Genomic DNA, 23,125 nt, shown 5'->3' on the forward strand with positions numbered 1-23,125 from the left:
GCAGAGAAGCCTGAAGGAAAGAGGCTACTTGGAGGACATCGGTATAGATGGGACGATCTTATTAAAACGTATCTTAAAGAAATGTGATGGTTGAGGACTAGATTCATCTGGCTCAGGATGGGGACCAGTGGCGGGCTCTTGTGAATACTGTCATGAACCTTCAGCTTCTAGATTAACTGAGGGACTGCTCTCTTCTCAGAAGGACGTAAGGTCAGATACCAAATGAACCCATACAGACTACATGTTAAATTGTGGCGTTGTGTATTTTAAATTTTAGGTTTGTAGGAGAGGGATTCCATATTGAATGGTAACAGACATGTCATGAATTCATTTTGTCGTTCTTCGCTTCCCATCGACGTGGTACAGTAGGGTTCAGTGGGTGACTGTATTGAAGTCAGCGTGGCCCACCTTCGCGGTTCGGCCACGCTGCACTGCCGTCGTCGTCACATTATCGACTTCACTGTTGACGTCGATATATTGACGCTGCAACATTTCCAGCGAAATGTGTAAATAAAAAAAAACCGCATACCCCACCCGGTTCGCGATGACAGTTGCCTGTCCAAAGTAGAACAGTTTTAAATAGCCGTTAACTCTTGTTGACAAGTGTAAACAGCGCGTGGAATCCTTTTTCCACGGCTTTTTAGGCTGTTGGAACAAAGTTTTTTTTTTCCGAGCGCTCGTTTTGTTATCACGTGACAAGAACTGGGCCAGCCAATAGGAAATCATCTCCAATCCCTGGCGCGAGAGTAGATGAAAGTAGCCCGGCCATTGGTCAGGGTTGCCAATAGAATGGCACGTCGCTAGGTTTAATTTCTTCGCTAGAAGGTGTTGAAATGGCGTATTTTCCTTCTGTGCCGTTCTGTTCTGGAACATTGCTAGATTGTTTATTTTGTCATCCCACGTGGTGAAGTCTGCATCTGGTTGCGTTTGGTTTCGGTTTCTATAACGAATGGCTAGATAGGGCGCGTGCGATGTGTTTGTAGTGTTGTTCTTTTCCTGAAGAGGTGTACGTACAGTAAGAGGATAGATCGTGTGCTACGAGCCGGTTTTTAGTGTAATTTTGAGCTGGTGGATCCCTAGCTAAAGGACCTGAAAGTGTGGCAGCCATGCCGTGTACAATGGTTGCTGCGCTGCCTGGCCAGCCTGCCGGCCGGCCGGCCGATGCTTCCCCCTGTCCCCCTCGTCTTGTGTTGGTACGGTATGTGTGGTGTTGGCGAGTTGACTTGCCTGCTTGACGGTTGCTGCTTGTTCCGTAACGAATTGTTTCACGTGGAGAAGAAGAGGGAAATAAAAAAGATTGTGACAAGTGCCGTCAGGTTACAGTGAGTGCGTCATGGAGTTCCGTCACCATGCCTCGCAGCAGGGGGTGAGGTGGTTTAGGCAATAAAGTCAGCTGCCTCCCCCTGCACTGTGTGCTGGTGTCTTCGAGGGGGAGGTTCCCATTCCTAGTGTTTGGTTCGAAGCCCTGGAGTCGCCGTTTATAGTGGGTGGTGTGAGTGTGGGGCCGTGTTGGAAGTCATCTGCTGCGGGTGGTGGCTCCTCTATGCCCGTTCGCAGCCGAACCAGCAATACGAACAGTGCCGGGGCAGGATCGGTGGCAGCGGGGGCGGGCCCCTTGGTGGGAGGCGGCGGCGGACCGGACTCCCTGCCTCCGGTGCCCCCAGCTGCTCATCTTCATCCGGCGGCGGTGGCGGCTGCGGCGGCGGCAGCAGCAGCACAACACCAGCATCCTCATCACATGAACCCGCTACCCGGCCATCACCATCCGCACCCTGCCATGTGCCCCATGATGCCAGGGATGCCCCACGTGCACAACGATCCCTTCTACTGCTCGCCCTTTGGAAGTCCGTACTACAGGTGAGGTGGTTCCCTCCTCTTGTCTCCCCCCACCCCACCCCGCAGCCACCTGGGTCGCTCGGCGGGTGCTGCTTCTTCATTTCATGGCGTCTTGCCGGCTGAGCATGTTCTTAGAAATGTCGGTCCTCTCTCAGCTGAGTTTGGTTTTGGATGTGGCTAGTGGATTACGCAGTTTGATTCCTCTCTCTGCCGCGGCGGACACACATGAATACTTGACAGCGAGAAATCACACTCACACGTACCCTTATGTTACCCAGTTTAAGAACCGGATATCGACCAATGATTGAAGAGTGTGGCGTCTTCATCGGGATTGAAAGGCATTGATTTTAAACAGCAAATTGTGTCCCTTCGTAACAGACGTCCCACATATAGTCAGTTAAAGCAGGTACGTTTATGGGAACTTTTGTTTGTTAAATGAGGAAAACTGGAACTTGAAGCATAAACACACCGCGAAATTGAACAGCCCTTTTTTAACCATATCAGTGAGGCAGAGAGTAGCTGTTCCCAACATGTGCCCCGCAACACGGCGGAATTATTGCATGATCTGGCACCGTGATTTCAAATATATGTCACGATTTGAAAGAGCCTGGGAATCTCTGGCTGGAATGTTAACGTCTCTTCCTAGGAAGAAAATCGCGGTACTTTTATGTCATTGTAATATCGCTAACCTAGACGCATTGATTTGAAATCTCTAAATTTAGCAGTTTTAGAACAGTTGCCACTTCCCCACCTTTCACTGAAGATCTCCAGATTTCCGGTTCTGGCCATAATTTCTTGCTTTCTGGACTGAAGGCACTAAACTAGAACCATATAACTTCAGTAGGTATCAGGGCAAAGTAGCCGAAACCTGATGCTTATGAGGTGTATCGGAAAGTTTCCGGAACAGGCCAAAAAAGAAGTGCTGGCTTAACTTGTTCACTTTCGGCTGTCATCTCCTTCAAAACAGTCTCCTTGGGAACGTATACACCGACCCCATTGTTTTCCCGCGCTTCAGAGGCACCGTGGAAGTCACTTCCCTCAATGCTGTCGAGTGCCGCTTGTGACTCCCGTTGGATGTCAGATTCTGTTTCAAAACGTCGTCCCTTCAGTTGCATTTTCAATTTGGGAAACAAAGCTAAATCACAAGGGGGCTAAGTCCGGCGAGTAGGGAACGATAACCATGCTGTTGTTAGTCACAAACTGGTTTACGGGAACGTGTGGGCGGGCGCGTTGTCGTGATGAAGGAGCAGTGTGGCGCATGTTCAGATTTTCTGTTATGATCTCCTGGCAAACTCCATAACTGTTCCAAACGGTGTCTGCGAGCTCATGGATTGTTCGACGACGGTCTTCGTGGATGAGTTCTTGAATTTTTCCAATATTTTGTATCGTTCTGCTGTTCCGTCGTCGCCCTGAAAGTTCGTTATCTTCAAGTGACACTCAGCCAGCCCTGAAACGTGGATGCCATTCAAAAACCGCTGTCCGGCTTAAAGAATGTTCTTCAGAAGCCTCACGAATCCTCGATAGTGGATTTACCGAGCTTCACACAGAACTTGATGCAGACACGTCGCTCGATTTTGCCATCCATCGCAGACAAAATGAAACACGAAGTTGAAAAAGCGCGGTGTCACGTGGTAGACTGATGCAACAGGCTTTTGGAAATGTGAACTTGGCCTCCCATCTCATCTTCTTTCACCGATATAGTTACAACAGTAACAGTCCGTGAACTTTCCGATACCACCTCGTATAACTTATCTGCATCTAGTGCCAAGGTTTCCCACCCCATGTACCATGTGGCATGGTATTTAGGAACTAAGGCAAGTTATCTTTTAATTCCAGTCACGGTTTTGGTTATAAATAAACCCCAAGGGCAAGAGTAGTGACAGTGTCGACTACTGAGGTCCAGTACACGTTAGCTGTCGGTGAGTGGAGAACGGGGTCATGAAGCTGCTAACATGAAACAGACGAACTAAGAAGTAAGATCCGATATCTTATCACACTGAGTACCGCAGAGTGAACTGCCTGACCCATTCCCTGCCGTCTGAATGAGTTGTGTCACGTAAAGGACTGCAGTGGCACTGTTACCGCGAGGCTGTAGCCACATAGTTTGTAGAGCTCGCGTTTCCATTTTGTTTCATAAAATTTTGCTTTTGGTTCTGTATGGGTGTGAAACGTGGTCTCTGACATTAAGGGAGGAACATAGACTGAGGGTGTTTGAGAACAGGGTGTTGAGGAGAATATTTGGACCGAAGAGAGATGAAGTGACAGGAGGTTGGAGAAAACTGCATAAAGAGGAGCTTCATAACTTGTACTCTTCTCCAAGTATAATTAGAATGATCAAGTCACGGAAGGATAAGGTCGGCAGGGCATGTAGCAAGAATGGGGGAGACGAATGCGTATAGGATATTGGTTGGAAAGCCAGAAAGAAAGAGACCACAGGGAAGACCAAGGTGTAGTGGGTGGACAATATTAGAATGGATCTTAGAGAGATAGGATGGGATGGTATGGATTGGATAAATCTGGCTCAGGATAGGGACAGTGGAGGGCTCTAGTGAACACGGTAATGAACCTTCGGGTTCCATAAAATGCTGGGAAGTTCTTGAGTAGCTGCAGAATTGGCGGCTCCTCCATGAGTAAGCAAGTAATGATTATGATCGCTGCAGAGCAGATTTGGTATATATATATATATATATGTTTGTCACGTTAATTTGGACAGCTTATGTGTACCAAGTATCAGTTTCTGTTATTGATTAGAAATCGGTACGTGTCATACATGAAATCGACATCTAAGTCATGCAAGAAATCGGTTTAGAATATTTAAAAATTGAAATCCAGGAAACAGCGCCAACAATAAAAAACAAACAAGAACTTTTGGGAACTGAAATACATCGGACAAACGGGACGGACATTTAATATCAGATATAAAGAACGTATTCATGACATCAGAAGCAACAACAACAACAACAACAACTCTGGGTATGCAGAACACTGGACATACATAGGGGACCATAGCGGGCACTGTGGCTGCTGTGACAACAGGAAGGAAAGGAAAACATTTGAGTACCTTGGAAAGGTATCACATTCGTTAAGTGAGTAAAGACAACCTACATACGCGTGACACATCGATACACACAGCCCCATATTCGAGGCATTACACGAGCTTTACACAAGGCAGCAGTACAGACACCTTCAGTTACGCTGTGCTGCACGCCGAACCTTCATAAGACTTACACACAAACGGTAGACAGGGTGAAGAGCCTACAGAGAAAGCAGCATATACGAGTATAAAGCAGTAAACTAAGGTAGAACAAAATGTAGCAAAGTTAACAATAAAACTACACAACACATGAACACCCATGCCGGTGCGCAAGTGAACCCAAGTAGGCGACCTCAGACCATGTCGTCTGGGTAAATGGACGGCGACCTCAAGCAAAATATTGAAATCTTAACTGAAGTTAACTAGTTCTATTGATTTGAATTAAGGTCAATCTGTTTTAAGTTAGGAGATATCGCATTCTCAAGTTGGACATAGGTGCAAGAATTCAGCGAATTAGTGACACCTGATGATGACCGTGTACGGCCGAAACATGTTATAAGAAAGAGAGGGAACAATAAGTTTCATTGTAGACGGAACTATATTGTATGAAATAAATGATATATTAATGCAGCAGGATGCTAAAATACAATATTATGGGAAGAACTGATCGCCTGCTTCCACTTCTCTGTAATTTGAGTATGCGGTACGACAAGTAGAAACAGACTTTAGTATCTGCGTAATGAAGTTAATGAAGCAATACAACTTGGGAGCCTGCAGTGTTGGTATTACTGATGGGAGTGATTTATGAAGTGCACCATTGATATGGGCTCAGATCCCATGGCGCATATACCAAGTTTTATGACGATCGGTTCAGGAATTCGGGTTATATTAAGGATATTACCTCAACAACTGGAGCGGCTGTAGTGTCGGTGCTACTGATGAGAGGATTTATTAAGTACACCGTTGAGTTGGCCTTAGGTGGCATGATATGCTGTACTTACCAAGTTACATGAAGATTTTTTTATTACTAGTGGGGTGGGACTAAGTCCCTTGTAGTGCGGCCACTTCTGGCCTATTGTACCAGCCCCAGATGATAGGTGAAGAGGGTGATTGTGGAGCAATTGGTGGAATGAAGATTGGCAGGGGAAACCGAAGTACTGGGCGAAAACCTGCCCCAGCGCCACTTTGTCCACCACAAATCCCACTTGACCAGACCCGGGATCGAACCCGGGCCGCCGCGGTAGGAAGCCAGCGACTAACCGCTTGAGCTATGGCGCGGCCATACATGAAGATTAGTACAGGCCATGATGATCGGTCCATGCATTTAACATTACGGTTCGGTTATTACCCCAATAAATTGAGGGAATGTAATGTTGGTATTACTGATCTAAGGACTTTATAAAGGCTCCATATGGCACGATGTACCTACCAAGTCTCATGAAGATTGGTAGGGGAATTCAAGAAATTTGAGAGGCTGTAATGTTGGTATTACTGATGGGAGGGATTTATGAAATACGCCATTGATATGGGCTCACGTGCCATGATAGTCATACCAAGTTTCATAAAGATTGGTTGAGCCATTCAAAAGTTAATAGCGGGGGGGGGGGTTCACATAGGCACGCGCGCGCACACGCAGAGTGATGTCGAGCCTACTTTTATTTGTTCAAAATAAGGAAAGTAGGCTAAAAGTTGTTTTTGTTGCAGTTAATAGTGTAGATTCTATGAGTGCTTGTTGTCATTCACTCCCAAAACTCCACCGTCCCATCCCATGCTTTCCAAGCAGGATGTGCCAGTTTTGTTTTCATGAAAGGCGGTCTCATCCTCTCAGGGAAGAAAGCAAAGTATGCAGGCAAATATTTGGGCTTGCAGAAATTGATGTGAACTGTTCGGGATGTTACACAACGAGAAACGTCGTGATTTATACAGCTCAGCTAATTTTTGTAGATGTGGCTTGGGAAGCCGTGGGATGCATACAGCATTCTAAATGAGGAGACATGATAACATTAAGAGGGATCATATGAAGATAGGTTATTGAGAGTATGAGTTGGGCGTAACTGGCACAGCAGGCCACGCCATAGCTAAAGCGGTTAGTCGCTGGATTCCCACCGTCTGGTCAAGTGGGATTTGTTGTGGACAGAGTGGCGCTGGGGCGGGTTTTCTCCGAGTACTTCGGTTTCCCCTGCCAATCTTCATTCCACCAAATTCTACATCACAATCACCCGGGGCAGGTACAGTAGGCCAATCTGTGGCCGCCGTGCCAAGTGGACCCAGTCGGACTCCACCCCCCACTAAGCGAATTTAATTTAATTTAACTGGCACAGCACCGTGTCTATGGCTGGATTTGCTGTTGTCGGTGTTGCTACGGTTGTGTTAGTTCATGTGATTCTTATCTAGAGGGCGCTATCTCAGATCCAAGGTCGAACAAAATACGCTTCAGTTTAAATTACTTTTATTATGCGCTTAATGTGCAGGAATGATTTTGGCTTTAAAGTAGCGCCGGGGACTCTGGAGAATAAGTTATTGTGTGTACCGCTGCCAACATATGAACTCGTGAGAATTTGTTCATGAGAACAGCCCCATTTCTGTTCCTATATTTCCATTTTCGCTCCAGCGTGGAATTATTGCAATGGTTTCGATGTCAGATAAAATTATTTCCTTCAGTTTTAACAGTGTGAGTGTTGTTCCTGTACCTCTTGTCTTTTAGAGATACCTGCACAAAGAAAGTAATTGTAGAGGTCCAGATAGGGAGATTGTGGTAGCCAGGAGTGTTCATGGACAAACGTCCCTGGAAGCGATTCTGGATAAGACAGTCGCCATAAAGCTCCAGCTGTAAGCTGTCGGGAGCTCCCTTGCCTGGGGGAAGTGGACGTTTCCAAGGACCTAGATAACGTTCTGTGTATCGAAGTGTCACTGATGACGACACATTCTCTCTGGCCCACTGTTAAAATTATGAGCAAAATTATTTATTTGCCCCGAGCATTTTGGCGAATATGTGCAGTGTAAACTGAGCCGTTTTCTCATATTGAAGAGGTAGGACAGCAGCTTTCTTAAGGCGCGTCCACATTACTCGTGCTCGTGCGACTCGCTATACTCGCGAGTAATGTGGACGATATGACAAGTCACGAGACAAGCAAATTTTAAATTTTTAATTTAAAACTATAGCCAATAAATGAAAATACGACTACAGCCTATACACACTACGAGTAAATATACGGATCCTCACGCGCCGAAGCCTGGCGAGCAACTGAAGTAGTGTGGACGAAAATTTACGAGCACAAATAAAAGCCAGACGAGTCTCCCGACGAGCACAAGCCTGGCGAGCACGAGTAATGTGGATGCGCCTTTACTGTTTAAGCTTTCGTAATTCGTTGCATTTGCGTTGATGCAGAGTGAGAACAGCTGTGTTTCAGGCTACCCGCCGCACATACACGCCAGAGAAGTTGTCGCCCCGGTACGGCGTTAGTAAACTGCAAAATTATGCTCGGCATCGTGTCTGCCAGTAGGATTCTCTGAGTGTTGCCTTCGAAGAATATTTGGATCGAATACTTATTGCAAGATCACTGGCACTGCACTGAGGTGCGAACGACACCCAGAGCTCGCTGAACAAACATTAAAGCGCATTTTTCGCAGACGCAGCGCATTTTAGCGGTCTGACGTGTCATACCTCATGATAAATAAGTGCATGTCAAAAGGTAAAATTTGTCCCAATGTCAGAGCTTCATGCCATTCTCAATATGTGTGGGGGAGTGGAGGTGAGTGGCAAGCATCACGCTTCGGCCGGCTTCCTACCTTGAATGCAACCTTGAAGTCCGCTGGGTAAACTGGGTGGTTTCAACATGGCGGCAATGATTCAGTCCCTTATCGAGCGGGGAACTAAATTTGGTTGGGCAACCCGCAACCCGGGCCCCTCTCATGCGCGCGGTAGAACTGTATCTGCATTTGTTAAATATTCCCACAATGCATATCCTTCAGCGCGATACCCCCTCCTTTCTTATTACTGCCTTTCCTTCGTTCTTCTGTTCCAATTTGAACCTATTTTATTCCTTCACTTCTTTTGTTTCATATTTTCCCGTCCTTCCTTCCGCATTTCTTCCTTTATCTTCATTTTTCAATTCATCCTTCAAGTTTTCTTCCTGTCTCTTCTCCTTCATCCATTTAATTTCTTTCCTCTATTCTTCGTTTCTCAATATCTCCCTCCTTTCCTTCGTTTTTCCTTTCTTCCGTCATTCGTTTCTGTCTTCCTTTATTCCTGCCTTTCGCCATGTTTCTTCCTTTTTCCTCCCCTTCATTTTTTTTCTGTTCCTTCCTTTCGTCATATGTTTTCTCCTTTCTTTGTACCCTTCCTTCGCAGTAAATAGTGCAGTTAAGTGTGCCAGGGAAACTGGCGTTCGTGCTGCCTCGCGCATTGTTTCCTACAGATTTAGAACTGTTTAGATTTAACATTTTTGAGCGCACTTTCGCTTTCGGGTAACGTAAAAGCTGAGTGACTGTTGGCTTCCTCAAGGACTCTTACTCCATGGAGTTAGAGTTAGTTCTTTTGTGAAGAAAGTTGTTAAATGTCGCAATATTGTCACCGGGTGTCAATAAACCTGGTTTACCATTCATAAGATCGCGAAAATGTCGCAGAAAGCCGTTTATAGCTCCCCGAAAGAATTTTGGTCCATTAAGAGTTTCATTGCATTTGTTCGGCCCTCTTAAACATCATCTTTCGGCTAAACGTTTTCCCGACGGCCTGGTTCCGACAGCAGCCCAAAGAATTTTGTGCTGCTGGTTTTCAGGGGGTTGTGAAACGATAGGACAAGTGCCTCAATGTACAGGGAGATTATGTTGAGAAATAAAAGCATTTTTCAAATCAGTACTATTATTTGTTATGTTCTATATCCATTTGTAACTAACTGACTTACCCTCGTATATAGATCTACAGTACGTACAGAAGTCTTATTTTTCATGAAGATGAAACAGCCATATTTTAGAAATATTAATTACATGACTATATGGGAAATAACTACATAGTTTTAAACGAGTTCACATGAAGAAAGGATTGAGTCACAATTCAAATTCGAATGCTTATCGAGTGCCATACTCGGCAAAAGTAGTTCCTAATTTCGTGTGCCCGAAAGTATCCGAAATTAGGCGACACACTTCTAATTTAATCTGGCGGCCTAATGAACCTGTTGGAAGCGATCGAAGTACACGATGTACATGTGCTAGTGTATGTAATTAAGTTGATATAAGCAATGTGCAAGTTAAAACTCACGTATTGCTTCGAAAACTGGCAGAAACACACGCACTGACAATAAGACACTGCCGCTGCTCACAAATTGGTCAGATAGAAGGTATTAGGTCCTGTGGCAACCGCTGCGATGCTGTCTTCACTCCCCGAAAACCATCCTATCCGATTTCAGGCGCCTTTGATTCAGGCATTCATTTGGCCGAAAGTTATGATGAATGGCTCGGGAGCCGGGACATTTCGGTTAGTAACTAGACCGCGTGCTGGATGCCCCGGCTTCAGTTCCCGGACAGCTGTTCAGCTGTCCGGGCGCCAAGGTAGCCGCGTGCGTCCGTATAATGGCTAGGATAAGGATGTGACGTGGCCAGTAACCGAGACGAGGGTCGGAAGAAAGGAAGATGGTGAAACGTGGAATTTTGAGGTGATGAAGCTGCCACGCTCTAAATTTAAGGCCCTGTCCCGGCATTGATTGAGGAAAGCAACGAAAAACGTCAGTTCGAAAAGATGGATGTCCCCCCACCCATGAAGTTAGAACCGGATATACGAGCCATAAGCGTTACCGCTTTAGCCAGCTTGTTCACTTAAGTAAACCCAGAGGTAACGATAATATCTACTTGTATCTGCTTGTGGACCTTGCCCCTTTTTAAGTATCTCAATCTATACACAGTCGGTAGGACCCCTTGGACGGGAGCCGTTACCTACACAGAGACATTCATACCTCGAGTGGGATTCCAATCCACGGTCCCACTTTTCGAGCGGGCGAAGACAGTTCATGCCGGCCACGGTAGCCGAGCTGTCTAAGGTATGTACTGTCTTCGCTCGCTTGGAAACCTGGATCGTGGGTTCAAATCCCACACAGGGCATGGATGTTTAGTTTGTATGTGTGCGTTTTTCTGTGTTTGTGTACGGGTAGAGGCCTTGCGACGAGCTGATCACTCGCCCAAGGAGTCCTACCGAATGTGTAAGATCTAGAAAAACCGAAGTGAACGGAGAAGTTCACGGAGGTAGGCCTAGGCCCACTGGGGCTGTAGTGCCAAGGAAAAGAAAAAAGACAATTCATGGTTAGACCGCGCGGCCACCGTGATCAGCTAACGGTATAAGCACTCCCTTCATATGTATATCTTCACGATGTGGTGCTTAATTAAGCACAACTTACTGGGATCAGAACCCGTACGAAACTTATAACCACAGGTTTTACCAATGTTGTCGTCCTCTCTCTCAGCATGACGTTGCATGTCTTCCAAGTACATTCGTGCATTGGCTTCAAGCAGTCTAAGGTAGGAGTTCAGTGCCTTCAGAACTTCGAAACCTCGCTCAGAAGATATGTGTATCGCGGGAACTTGAAATCAGTTTGAGGGCCTCAGCGTTGAACGTAACGTTTGCACATGTCGGACTGCTCTTATATTTCCAGATTCACTGATAACGCGTCTATGTTTAAAATAAAGGTATAGAAGACGCTTTCGTTCTGTGCTGACCGACTGCTGACTCATACACTGCATGGAGAATTCCTCCTTGAGGAGCTGATAGTCTTCTCCCAGCAAGGTCAGCGTCACTTCAAGGAATGCGAAGTTTCATTGTACTCTTAGCAGAAGCCCATTGCTGATCTCTCTTCTGAGCCGGTAGGATCTAGTCCACACGCACAAATCCACCCCCCCCCCCNCAGACGACATTGCATACAGGTCAGTTAACTGACCTGAGCTCACCTACTTCCTGCATTTTCATGGGTTTTCACACTAGCCCACTCTCCGGTCGTGCAGTTTCAAATAGCAGTAACGCTTTCGGGATGCAGCCGGTTCAGTCTTTGTATTCCGGCTGTCCGCATTGCTAAGATGCATTCACGGTCTTCTTTAATCATTCCAGGCTGATGCCTAAATAGCACCATGACTGACGAACCCTCTAAGCGTATAATTCCTTAGCTAGTCAAGAAATTCCACGCGTGTATGAAGCCCGAAGGTTCAGTATCATGTTCACAAGAGCCCGCCACTGGTCCAGTTCGGACCATCCACGCATAGGGTCTCCAGTTGGTCTCTTTCCTTCACGTTTTCCCAGAAGCCGGAATAACGTAATCAGTATAGGGACTGGCTATGGGCTGGATGATGGAGGGGTCGGAGTTCGAGTCCCGGTAGGATCAAGAATTTTCACTTCTCCAATCCTCCACACCGACTCTGAGGCCCACCCAATCCCGTATACATTGGGTGCCGGGGGTAAAGCGGCCGGGGCGTGAAACTGACCACTCACCTTCAACTAGTGCCGACATCAAGAAAATGTCGAACTATACATCGACTCCCCTCATACGCCTTCATGGCGTGTCACAGAGACAACTTAACTTTACTTTGTACACAATTAGACCTTTATGCTTGCTACGTGGCCAGTGTATCTCATCCTCCATGATTTGATCATGTACTTTTTTGTGATGTTATCAGTGTGATGGGTTTCGGTGTTACAGATCAAATACTGGTCATGTTTCGTATCGGAAAGGAAGGTAAGAGAGACAGAACATGAACTGTCCGTAGACCTCAAGAAAGCCTCGGATGCAATTCGGAGGGAAGAGATGTACAGTGCTCACATAGAGTTTGGGGTAGCTATTAAAGTAGTTAGGCTGATTAAAGTGTGTTTACAAGAAACCTATGATGATATCCATATAGATAAACATTTGTGTCATGCCTTTCAAATTCAGAATGGTCTAAAACAAGGAGATGCTTTATCGCAATTGTGTTTCAATTTTGGTTCAGGAAAACCAGATGGGCTGAAATTAAATGAGACATTTCAACTGCTGTGTTTGTGCTGATAACATAGATACCATAGAGAAAAACACATAAACTCTATTTGACGCTATTAAGGACGTTAGTCTAGAAGTGAACACAGAGGAAACTAAGTACATGTTGCTGTCTCGTCACCAGAATGCAGGGCAAAATCATGACATAAAGGTAGCTGACAGATGTTTTGAAAATGTGGCACAGTTAAGATATTTGGGAACGACGATAACAAATCAAAACCTGATTCAGGAGGAAATTAAGAGGAGACTGAACTCGGGTAATTCGTGCTACCATTCAGTCGAGAACATTTTTGTCGTCTCGTCTGCTGTCTAAAAACATAAAAATTAGAATATACAAAACTATAATTTTGCCTGTGGTCCCGTATGGGTGTGACACTTGGTCTCTGACATTAAGGGAGAACCATAGACTGAGGGTGTTTGAGAACAGGGCCCTGAAGAAAATTCATAATTTGTAATGTTCGCCAAGTATGATTAGAATGATCAAGTCAAGGAGGTTTAGATGGGCAGGCAATATAGCACGAATTGTGAAGAAGAGGAGTGCACGTGGGATGTTGGTGTAAGAGCCAGAAGAAAAGACACCACTAGGAAGACCAAGACATGGGTGGGTGGATAATATAAAATGGAACTTAGAGAGACTGGATAGGGTGGTATGGATAGGATTGATCTGGTTGAGGATAGGGGCTAGTGGAGGGCTGTTGTGAACACTGTAAATAAAGTTCGGGTTCCATAAAATGCTGGGAAGTTCTTGAGCAGCTGCACAATTGGCGGCTTCGCAAGAATGGCTCAGCTACATGAAGTCCCCTGATCATTGCCAGAGACCGGGAGAAACAGCAGTCCGAATGAGAGTTTTGTGTCTTAATGTTTACTGTTTTGGATAGCAGACGGGGACTACTCCAAGTTTGTTTGATTTGAAGTTACGACCCACAAGATCTTACTGCTCTTACTCTGTTCCTGAGAGCAGTTGTGCTTGATTTTCTGTTGGCGTACCCAAATATTTGGCGACACATTTTCGAATGATTTATTGGCTGTATTTGTATTATGATTTCGTGCCGAATTCTTTAGACGGGAAGTGAGCATATGCTCATATTTCTCTGCATTTACATCTAAACGAACCATGTGGGATTGAAATTCAGTTGAATATACATACTGACTTACGTTGGTTATTTGGAGAAAACATGAATACCTTACAGAGAAACGAAGAAACTCAAGTTGTCGCTAGTAGGAAGGTTGGCCCGTAGTAAACACAATGCAGGACAGTGTCATAACATGAAGAAACAGCTAGTAAATCCTTTGAAAACGTGACATGGCTCACATATTCACGACAGTAGCAAATTGGAATTTGATGGTAAAGGTAAAGTTCATCATTTGCTTCATTAATTAAGCATCACGCCGTGAATACGTAGAGGAATGGGGAGTGGAGATATAGCTCCACCAATCTAGATTTTGGTGGGACCCAGTCCCGGCCTGGACGCTGTGGAGTAGAGACAAATCTCTTGCCTTTGCCGGGTATCGAATCCTGGCCATGCGGCCCGTAACCTGTCGCTATATCGACCGAGCTCTGCCTGCTCCAATCAATATTTGAGTCATGAGGAAATTCGGGTAATGTTCCCAATCAGTTCAGAACTTTTGTATCCCCCCGCTAAGAATGCAAAGGTCATGAGTCCACTTGGTACGTCGGCCACCAATTGGCCTATTGTACCAGCCCCGGATGTTAGCTGATGATGAATGTGGAGCGGTTCCGTGGAATGAGAATTCGCAAGGGAAACCGAAGTACTCGGAGAAATCCTGCCGTAGCGCCACTTTGTCCACCACAAATCCCACATGGCCTGAGCTGGGCTCGAACCCGGGCCGCCGCAGTTTGAAGCCGACGACTAACCGCCTGAGCCATGACACGGGCCGAATGTACAGAACTGTAAGCCTGCCTTTAGCATTGTATGAGTATGAGAACTAACCTCTGACTCTTAAGAGAATGACGTAGACAGGGTGTTTCAGAACAGGAAGCTGAGAATATTGGGACCCAAGAGGGATGCAATAATAAAGGCAGCAGAAAGTTGCATAATGGTGAGCTTCATAACTTGTACTTCTGGCCAAATGTAATCAGAATGAGGTTTTATTGGCAGGGCGTGTAGCACGTCTGAGGATACAGGAGGAACACATAAAGGGCTTTGGTGGGAAAACACGAAGGAAAGAGGCCTCTAGGAAGACCTAGACGTAGATGAGAAGATAATATTACAATAGACGTTAGAGAAATAGGATTGTGGGTTCTTCTGGCTCATGATGAAGACCACTGGCGGGCTCTTGTCGACACGATAATGAACTTACGGTTCGGGAAATTTTTGGAAAATTGGCTTTTCAAGAAGTACACGGCTTCATGGAGTTGGTAAGTTATGGGAAAGGTTCATTACTGTGTTCACTAGTCCATATTCTGGGGCAGACGAATCCTGTCCATACTGACACATTTTCTTAACGTCCATTTTAATGTTATCGTCCTGTCAACGCATATATCTCTTTCCATGTGACTTCAGAGTAATATTTTGCATGCATTTGTCTTCCCGTATGTGCTTCATGCCACGTCCGTCTTTGATTGTATCGCCTTTTTGGTATTTGTTGAGAAGTGTACGAAACTTCCTAGCGTTATTGCGTGTTAGGCCCATGTGTTCTCATCAGAATTTTGTTCTCAGGGGATAATAGAAATGTTGGAAGCCACATTGGCCCATCGAGAATACTGGTCTGTTGGCTGCCGGTCGCAGTTGCTGGAGACATGCATGTGGTTTTTTACCTGGAGTTCCGGTGAAGTAGGTTTGGCAACACGGTTTTCGTAGGGCACTGACAAGTCTGGGAAGGTCAGGTGCTTTGCTTCATGTTTGTGGGTATCACGCAGTACAACAGTGTTCCTGTATTAGTTCATAGATTCTTTAAGCACTTCTGTTGAATAGAGATTTCTTATTTGTCTCCTATTTCTGACATTGTCATTCTGCCGTATGAAAACCCGCATCTTAACTCAGTACTGTCATGTCTACCTTGAAGAGGGCGTTGCTTCGCTTGAAAAGTCATTTTGTTTCCAAAAAATAATTTTTCATGAATATATTGTCTTCTGGAATGGGACGCCGTGTGTTCTGGTAGACTTCTTTTAACTTTGTACTAGGCTACAATGCGTAGCTTCCCGGAAGACAGTTATGTTAGTAGTGATCGCCATGAAAGTATCAAATCTCACGTTCATTTTTCGTGATTTACTCGGGTTCAGTTGTCTTTTACAGGACACTTGCGCGAAATTGGTGTTGCCTGGTCTGAGCTTGAAAGGTGCGATATTTGTGCTCAGATCGCCTCGTAATGTTTGGTGTGGTGGGGGTAAAGGCTCAGAGGGCTGCAGGAGAGCAGTAAATTGTCAGAAAACTTCATACATTCAATGTGGAACCTCGCTACAGTAGGAGCGCTGAACTTGGATTTGCAGATCGGTGTCTCGCTCGTAAAATATTGGTACTAATCCTATAATCACATGTTTGATGTTACTGAAACACAGAGCCCTTAGTTATGCTGTTTGCACAGAGATCGAACTTGAAACACGCGGTAAGGCTACTGTAGAACATCACGTACACATTTTTGCAACCCGTTTCTGTAACGGTAGTATACAGCATCGAATTACTGGACGAGAATGAATAATGATTTGGTGAGGATGTGGAAGGAAGCGGTCCTGGTGTACGTTTTCTCGTAATTTGTCTGGGGGAATGAAGGAAAACCACGAAGGACCCCCAGGGTAAGCGTAGGTCCGGCCGAGATTTTATTTTCTCTTCTCCACGTCGTCCAGACCGGCTCTGGCATCCAGTGGGTACCGGGGGCTCTTTCCTCAGGGATAAAGCGGTCGGGGCGTGAAGCTAACCACTCACTGTTGCCGAGGTCAAGAAAATGGGGTGTATATATCCACTCCGCCATACGCCTTCATAGCCTAGTGTTTAATTAGTTAAGCATAGGCACAACTTTGCTTACTGAATAAAATCAGAAGCCTTGCTCTGCAGCTAATTTCATCGGTTTTTCCATAGAAGGAAAATTCAGCAATATGCCTATAGAGAGAGGTGGCTATAACGTGTAAGGGCATGTAAAATTAGAAAAATCCAAAATGAATTGTCCGATTTGGACTGAGGTCCAGTTTTCCGGATCACTCCGGCTACGTGGCCGGATTTCATTTCCTTCCAGTAAAAGTAAGTAAAGCTATCCCTGTACCAGGCCGTGAAGGCCCATAGGGTTGTGAGACGTTGAGGCTCCCACATTATCTAGACACTCGGCTCAAAGATGGCGGTAAGGTTGTCAGCCTTACACGCCAGCCGCGCTTTACTCCCCAGGAAAATTATTTAATTAATTCTTGGTACTCATTTCTGTTAGAGGCTGAGTCGACCCCAGGGCCATAGTGCGGCTGGAAGGATTAGGTCAACTGAAAAATATCCAGTGACCTCATCGGGACTTGAACCCGCGACCTTCCGGCTTGTAGCATAGCCCCTCAATCAACTACGCTACCGCGTGCCCCCCAATTCCTTCCAGATGCAAGGATTTTTCCTTTTCTCAGCGAAGTCCAGATCGGCATTGGGGCCGTCCTAGCAAGTCGTTATTCATGCACAATTTTACAAATAATAGGCATAAGTCACTTAGTGACCAGTCAGTGTCCGTGTGTGAATTAAAGGAAAAGACACATGCAGCTCGCTAGCAATAACATGGGGTGAGCAGACCTGAGTAAACATTTCTGTCCCGTTTCTCAATGCATGCACGGTTGCTTCCCTATAAAAGAGCCCACTTAGGCAGCACATGTGTTCCATAATCCGAGTGACTCCAGCTGTCACTGAAGGTCCTTTAGTTTTTGATAAGCATGCATTCTGCAACTCATTGCGCGGTATTAGGGCCGCGCCGTGAGAAGGGAATGCAAAGGGAGATGCCCTGTCCTGTGGAATGTGACGCCGTGACTTTAGTAGGTCGCTACCAACTTTTCGAAGGAATCTCGCTTCCATCCTCAGGGTAGATGACGGAGGCAGCGGGATGACTTAAAACTTTTGGAATGATTAGCCAGAATACACGGCAGTACAGGGGGTAGGATAGTCGGTATAGCGACTGGCTACGGGCTGTTCGACCGAGATGTCGGAGCTCGAGTCCCGGTAGGATCAAGAATTTTCTTCACGTCCAGACTGGATCTCGGGCCGACCCAGCCTCCTATCCAATGGGTACCGGGACTCTTTCCCCGGGGGTAAAGCGGCAGGGGCGTGAAGCTGGCCATTCACCTCCAGCTAGTGCCGATGTCAAGAAAATGTGGGTCTGTACATCCACTCCCCCGTACGCCCTTCATGGCGATTGTATGGGCTTCTGCGAGTGATGTGTGCTAACTCCGGGATTATTATGGGCTCCTGCGAGTGATGTGTGCTAACTCCGGGATTATTTGGGCTCCTGCGAGTGATGTGTGCTAACTCCGGGATTATATGGGCTCCTGCGAGTGATGTGTGCTAACTGCGGGATTATTATGGGCTCCTGCGAGTGATGTGTGCTAACTCCGGGATTATTATGGGCTCCTGCGAGTGATGTGTGCTAACTCCGGGATTATATGGGCTCCTGCGAGTGATGTGTGCTAACTGCGGGATTATTATGGGCTCCTGCGAGTGATGTGTGCTAACTCCGGGATTATATGGGCTCCTGCGAGTGATGTGTGCTAACTCCGGGATTATATGGGCTCCTGCGAGTGATGTGTGCTAACTCCGGGATTATATGGGCTCCTGCGAGTGATGTGTGCTAACTCCGGGATTATATGGGCTCCTGCAAATGATGTGTGCTAACTCCGGGATTATATGGGCTCCTGCAAATGATGTGTGCTATCTCCGGGATTATATGGGCTCCTGCAAATGATGTGTGCTAACTCTGGGATTATTATGGGCTCCTGCGAGTGATGTGTGCTAACTCCGGGATTATATGGGCTCCTGCGAGTGATGTGTGCTAACTGCGGGATTATTATGGGCTCCTGCGAGTGATGTGTGCTAACTCCGGGATTATTATGGGCTCCTGCGAGTGATGTGTGCTAACTGCGGGATTATTATGGGCTCCTGCGAGTGATGTGTGCCAACTCCGGGATTATGTGGGCTCCTGCGAGTGATGTGTGTTAACTCCGGGACAATATGGGCTGCAAGCGCAGCGGGGTTAACTCTGGGATTGTAAGGGCTGCTGCATTTGCTGTGCGGAACCTCCACAGCTCTGTCAGTCCCTGTTGCAGGTGCAGTGCAGTATCCCTGCAAATGTATGAGCGTCCCCTGCAGGCGCCATGCTGTAGCTCACCCTGTTGCAATGCTGTCGGTATTTACAGTTATGAGGCATCAACAGTTTTCGTGCTTTAAGCTTTCGCCTTAATGAACCTCATTTCTGACACCAGTTATCACATGATTGAGTGATTATAGACGGGGTTTGAGTTTGTAATTGGATTTATTGAACTCTTACAGAGCGTGACTACAATTAAGTATAGCTCTAACGCTAATTCACACACTCTGCATTTCACTACAGCACGTACGAAGTCTTCTCAGTCTGCTGTATTCTCACCGGTTGTCGCCTGGTAACGGCTTCCAAAGCCGTAGCTTCCTCAGCTTCCATATTCACGTCCTTACTGGCCGGCGGCTGTGTGTCAGCTCACTCATTGCTTCAACTAACTCCCAGGCTGGCGGCTATCTCACACCAACGTACTACTCTTCTCACTGTCGTCTCAAGACTCCCTCGTAATCGTAACTTCTCATTATATAGCCTCGGCACGGACCGCATAGGAAACCTCTGCCAACAGTTCTGTTGTTCCGTCATTTAGCTATCGCACAGATCGCATAGAGAACACCGGTTCCCAGTTAGTTCATTGTTGCATGTTACGAATATTATGTCTAGCAACGGGTGTGTTTGCAGAACCGTTCCCTAGCAACGGCTGTCTGCTGGCTTCGCAGTTCTTGCCTTAAGCAGCTGTGACACAGTATGTATGTTTGAGCTATATATTGTGTGTAAGTAAGTAGTTCCGAGATGCAGGAGACAATGAACTGATCCATAAGACTTTATTGCACACAGCTTACTGAGTATCAGAAGCCAGAGATTCGCTGTGTTCCCGCGTTACGGCTCATTGCTCTTGTAGCAGTGGCACTTTGTCTCTGGGTCATTGCAGTCGGTGCCTGCCGATGGTGATACTGAAACCTCAGTTTCGTTTTGTTTTCAATTGCGTCCCTTTAGGCTGCGATCCAAGGTAAGAAGTCCTTCCTCACTGCATGACGCGCTTAGCCTCAGCTCAGAGACTGTTGGACATCTCACGGAGCGGATGAGTGTAGAACAGTGGTGGAATGGTGATTAACGAGGGAAAACCGACGCACGTTGTAGATAAACCTGCTCCAATGTCACTTCCTACACGACGAGTCTCACTTGATCACGGGATCGAAACCGGACTGTCTGTTTGAGAAAGCAGCACAAAGGCGACTTACCTCCACAAATGATAGTACTTTAATGAACGAATGCAATTAAATAAATGAAAGAGATAAGCAACAAATTATCCGTCATAATTCCAATGCATCATCCCCAGAGCAACTGGAGCAAAACCGTTCGTTCGGCACAACGAAATCGTGTAGTAAACACAACAACACGTAGCGAATGCCTCTTTTATTTATTTAGCACGCACGTGTTAGGTATAAACCATTTCATAAATAAGTTTACTAGAATTAAAACCAATTTTTTCCTTGGCACTACAGCCCCAGTGGGCCTAGGCCTACCTCCATGAACTTCTCCGTTCACTTCTGTTTTTCTAGATCTTACACATTCGGTAGGACTCCTTGGGAGGGTTATCAGCTCGTCGCAAGGCCTCTACCTGTACACAAACACAGAAAAACGCGCACACACAAACTAAACATCCATGCCCTGAGTGGGATTCGAACCCACGATCCCGGTTTCCAAGCGAGCGAAGACAGTACATGCCTTAGACCGCTCGGCTACCGTGACCGGCTTTAAAACCAATTGACTCGCAAAATTAGGGTAACTTAGTCAGGAACTCTAGTAAAGTTCAATGTTAGCCAGTGTATTATAGGTCATGATTAAAGCTACAGCTTCAAAAATTCTGTAAAATTGAAGTTCGTCATTAGGAAAGGTTGCCGCTCATCCCCCCCCCCCTCCGCGAACACATTTTGAGAACCACTGGTCAGATGCTTCGCGTGCATGAATGAACGAGTGCATCAGATTTTTTCTTTTTGTCAGACACGAAATCAGTTTCGTGCCCCAGCGTGTGCAGGTCGCCAGCGTCAGTCACATTTGGCCATGGTAAAATTTNGGTCCCCTCACGCAGGCACTTCAGACACGTTAATCACTCGAAATAAAGCCGTTACGTGCGCTCATATATTCAAGACACTAGTTATATTTGTATAAGTATTTTATAAATACTGACTTTGGAGGCAGTTTAGGGGACCTAGTTTTGTCACATGATACAGAAATGCCTGTGGTCTAGTGGTCAGCGTTCCTGGCTACAGATCCAGAGGTCCGGGCTCGATTCCCGACGCTACCAGATTTTCTGAGAGGTAGTGGGTCTGGAACAGGGTCCACTCAACCTCAATATAATTGAGGAGCTATTTCAAGGAAATAGCGGCTCCGGTCTAGAAAACCGAGATTAACAGCCGTGGGGATTCGTTGCGCTGACCACCCGACACCCTCTATCCGCAAAAGTTGGCACTAAACTTCGCCGACAAGCGGCGGTCGCTCGGTCGGTATAGTTCGCTTGCGGACTAAAATCACGGCGTTTGTTTGATACAGAAATGCGGGGTCCTGAATATTCGCCCGATCATCTGGTGCGATTACAGACATTAATACGATAGATATTACCACTATTAGGTTGGAAATTGTCTATAACATATGCTGTGTTCGGGGGCTTAAGTCAGTGGTTGTCATTATATTCACGGATTTTATTTGAATATGTCAGCGGTTGGAATCGAACACGCAGACTTTTGAATATTAGTTTTGTACGCTACCAGAGTAGACGTAAGGTTAGGTCCCATTACCGTTAATGTTATAGCGGTAATTATTTCTTGAGTACCAGTGGCTTGGCTGTATCCTGCTCAGAAAGGTTTGTATATTATTAACATGGTTAATTCTATTTTGATTTTGCCTTTATTTAATTAAACTTTTCCTATGTCCGATAGTCTCTACACAGATTGTTTCCCCATGACACTGTGAATGTAATGCCATTCGGCAAGTAGATCGGTAATTGATCATTGCGTACTTACGAAGTACTGGCCTTTGTAACGGCACATATTTCGCAGCCCTTTACAGGGTATCACCAACTGACGCGACTTCAACATTTTTGTTTGTTTGGGAAGTGAACTGAAAACGGGGAATTGACGAAGAGATCAGTATAAGGACACGAAAAGTTATAGACCTGATCACATAACACGAATATCATGGAACACATGAGCCCAAACGCGGATGCTGACATAGAGGAACAAAAGCCAGCCAGAGGATGTGACATTTTTAGAAGTATAAAAAGGGAAAACAACAAGGGATTAGAAATAAATTTCTTTTAAGAACTTGAAATTAAAAATTTGTAAACAGAATTACTAAGAGAAACGCTTATGGTGGTTCATCTTTGTCAAACGAATGGGTAGAAGAAGGATTCCGAGAAGGACATTATAATTAAAATGTAACGGAAAAAAATACTTAGGGACGACCGAAAATAACATGGTTTCGCCAGGTACTAGAAGACGATCGATAACAGAGGAAAGGGCTGTAAAAACATAAAAGGAAAGGTTGTGTGAAGGAAGAACAATTTCGAGACCTTCTGTCTGTCTGTATTGAGAATTGACATGGGGGAGCAGCCTTCATTGACATAATGCCCTTTTCCTTTGGCTGCTGGCACTACGATGTCCCAGACACCGTCTGCCATTCGCTGCCCAGCTGGATCTACAGCATAGCTCCAGTCGGGCCCACAGTTTCCTTCACAAGAGATACTTCGTGACGAACTTGTCCTGATGGACAGGCTGTTCACCCCATGAAGAAACCTCTTTCAGACTGAGCCTCACGAGCCTCTGATAAAGACCCTTGAAAGCTGATTCCTCTCAGCCGCACTGGGGCCAACGGCTGACCCCCACCCACTGTCGTTCACCGACAGGGTCTGCTGATCCTATAGCGGAGCTCCAGCCGAGGCTTCAGTTGCTCTGAGAAGAGCATCTCTCCACCGGCCCGCGTCCAGTCTTACGGTCTTGCTCTCAGTGGACCCTCATCAAAGTGC

General features: G+C 46.0%; 1 protein-coding gene across 5 annotated transcripts in view; it reads left to right on the forward strand.

Annotated features, from left to right (window-relative positions):
* Positions 1 to 23,125, forward strand: part of LOC111865994 (LIM domain-binding protein 2) — a 96,833-nt gene that overhangs the window by 55,617 nt on the left and 18,091 nt on the right. The window contains exon 1 of one of the 5 annotated variants that reach the window (XM_033752063.1): positions 1,106 to 1,857. The exons of the other annotated variants lie outside the window; for them this stretch is intronic. Coding sequence (XP_033607954.1) covers positions 1,544 to 1,857 — 314 coding nt within the window. The 5' untranslated portion in view covers positions 1,106 to 1,543. Of the gene's footprint in view, positions 1 to 1,105; positions 1,858 to 23,125 lie in introns of those variants that run through there. 5 annotated transcript variants of the gene reach the window in all.

The sequence above is a fragment of the Cryptotermes secundus genome, unplaced genomic scaffold (genome assembly GCF_002891405.2).
Source record: "Cryptotermes secundus unplaced genomic scaffold, Csec_1.0 scaffold72, whole genome shotgun sequence".
NCBI lineage: Eukaryota > Metazoa > Arthropoda > Insecta > Blattodea > Kalotermitidae > Cryptotermes > Cryptotermes secundus.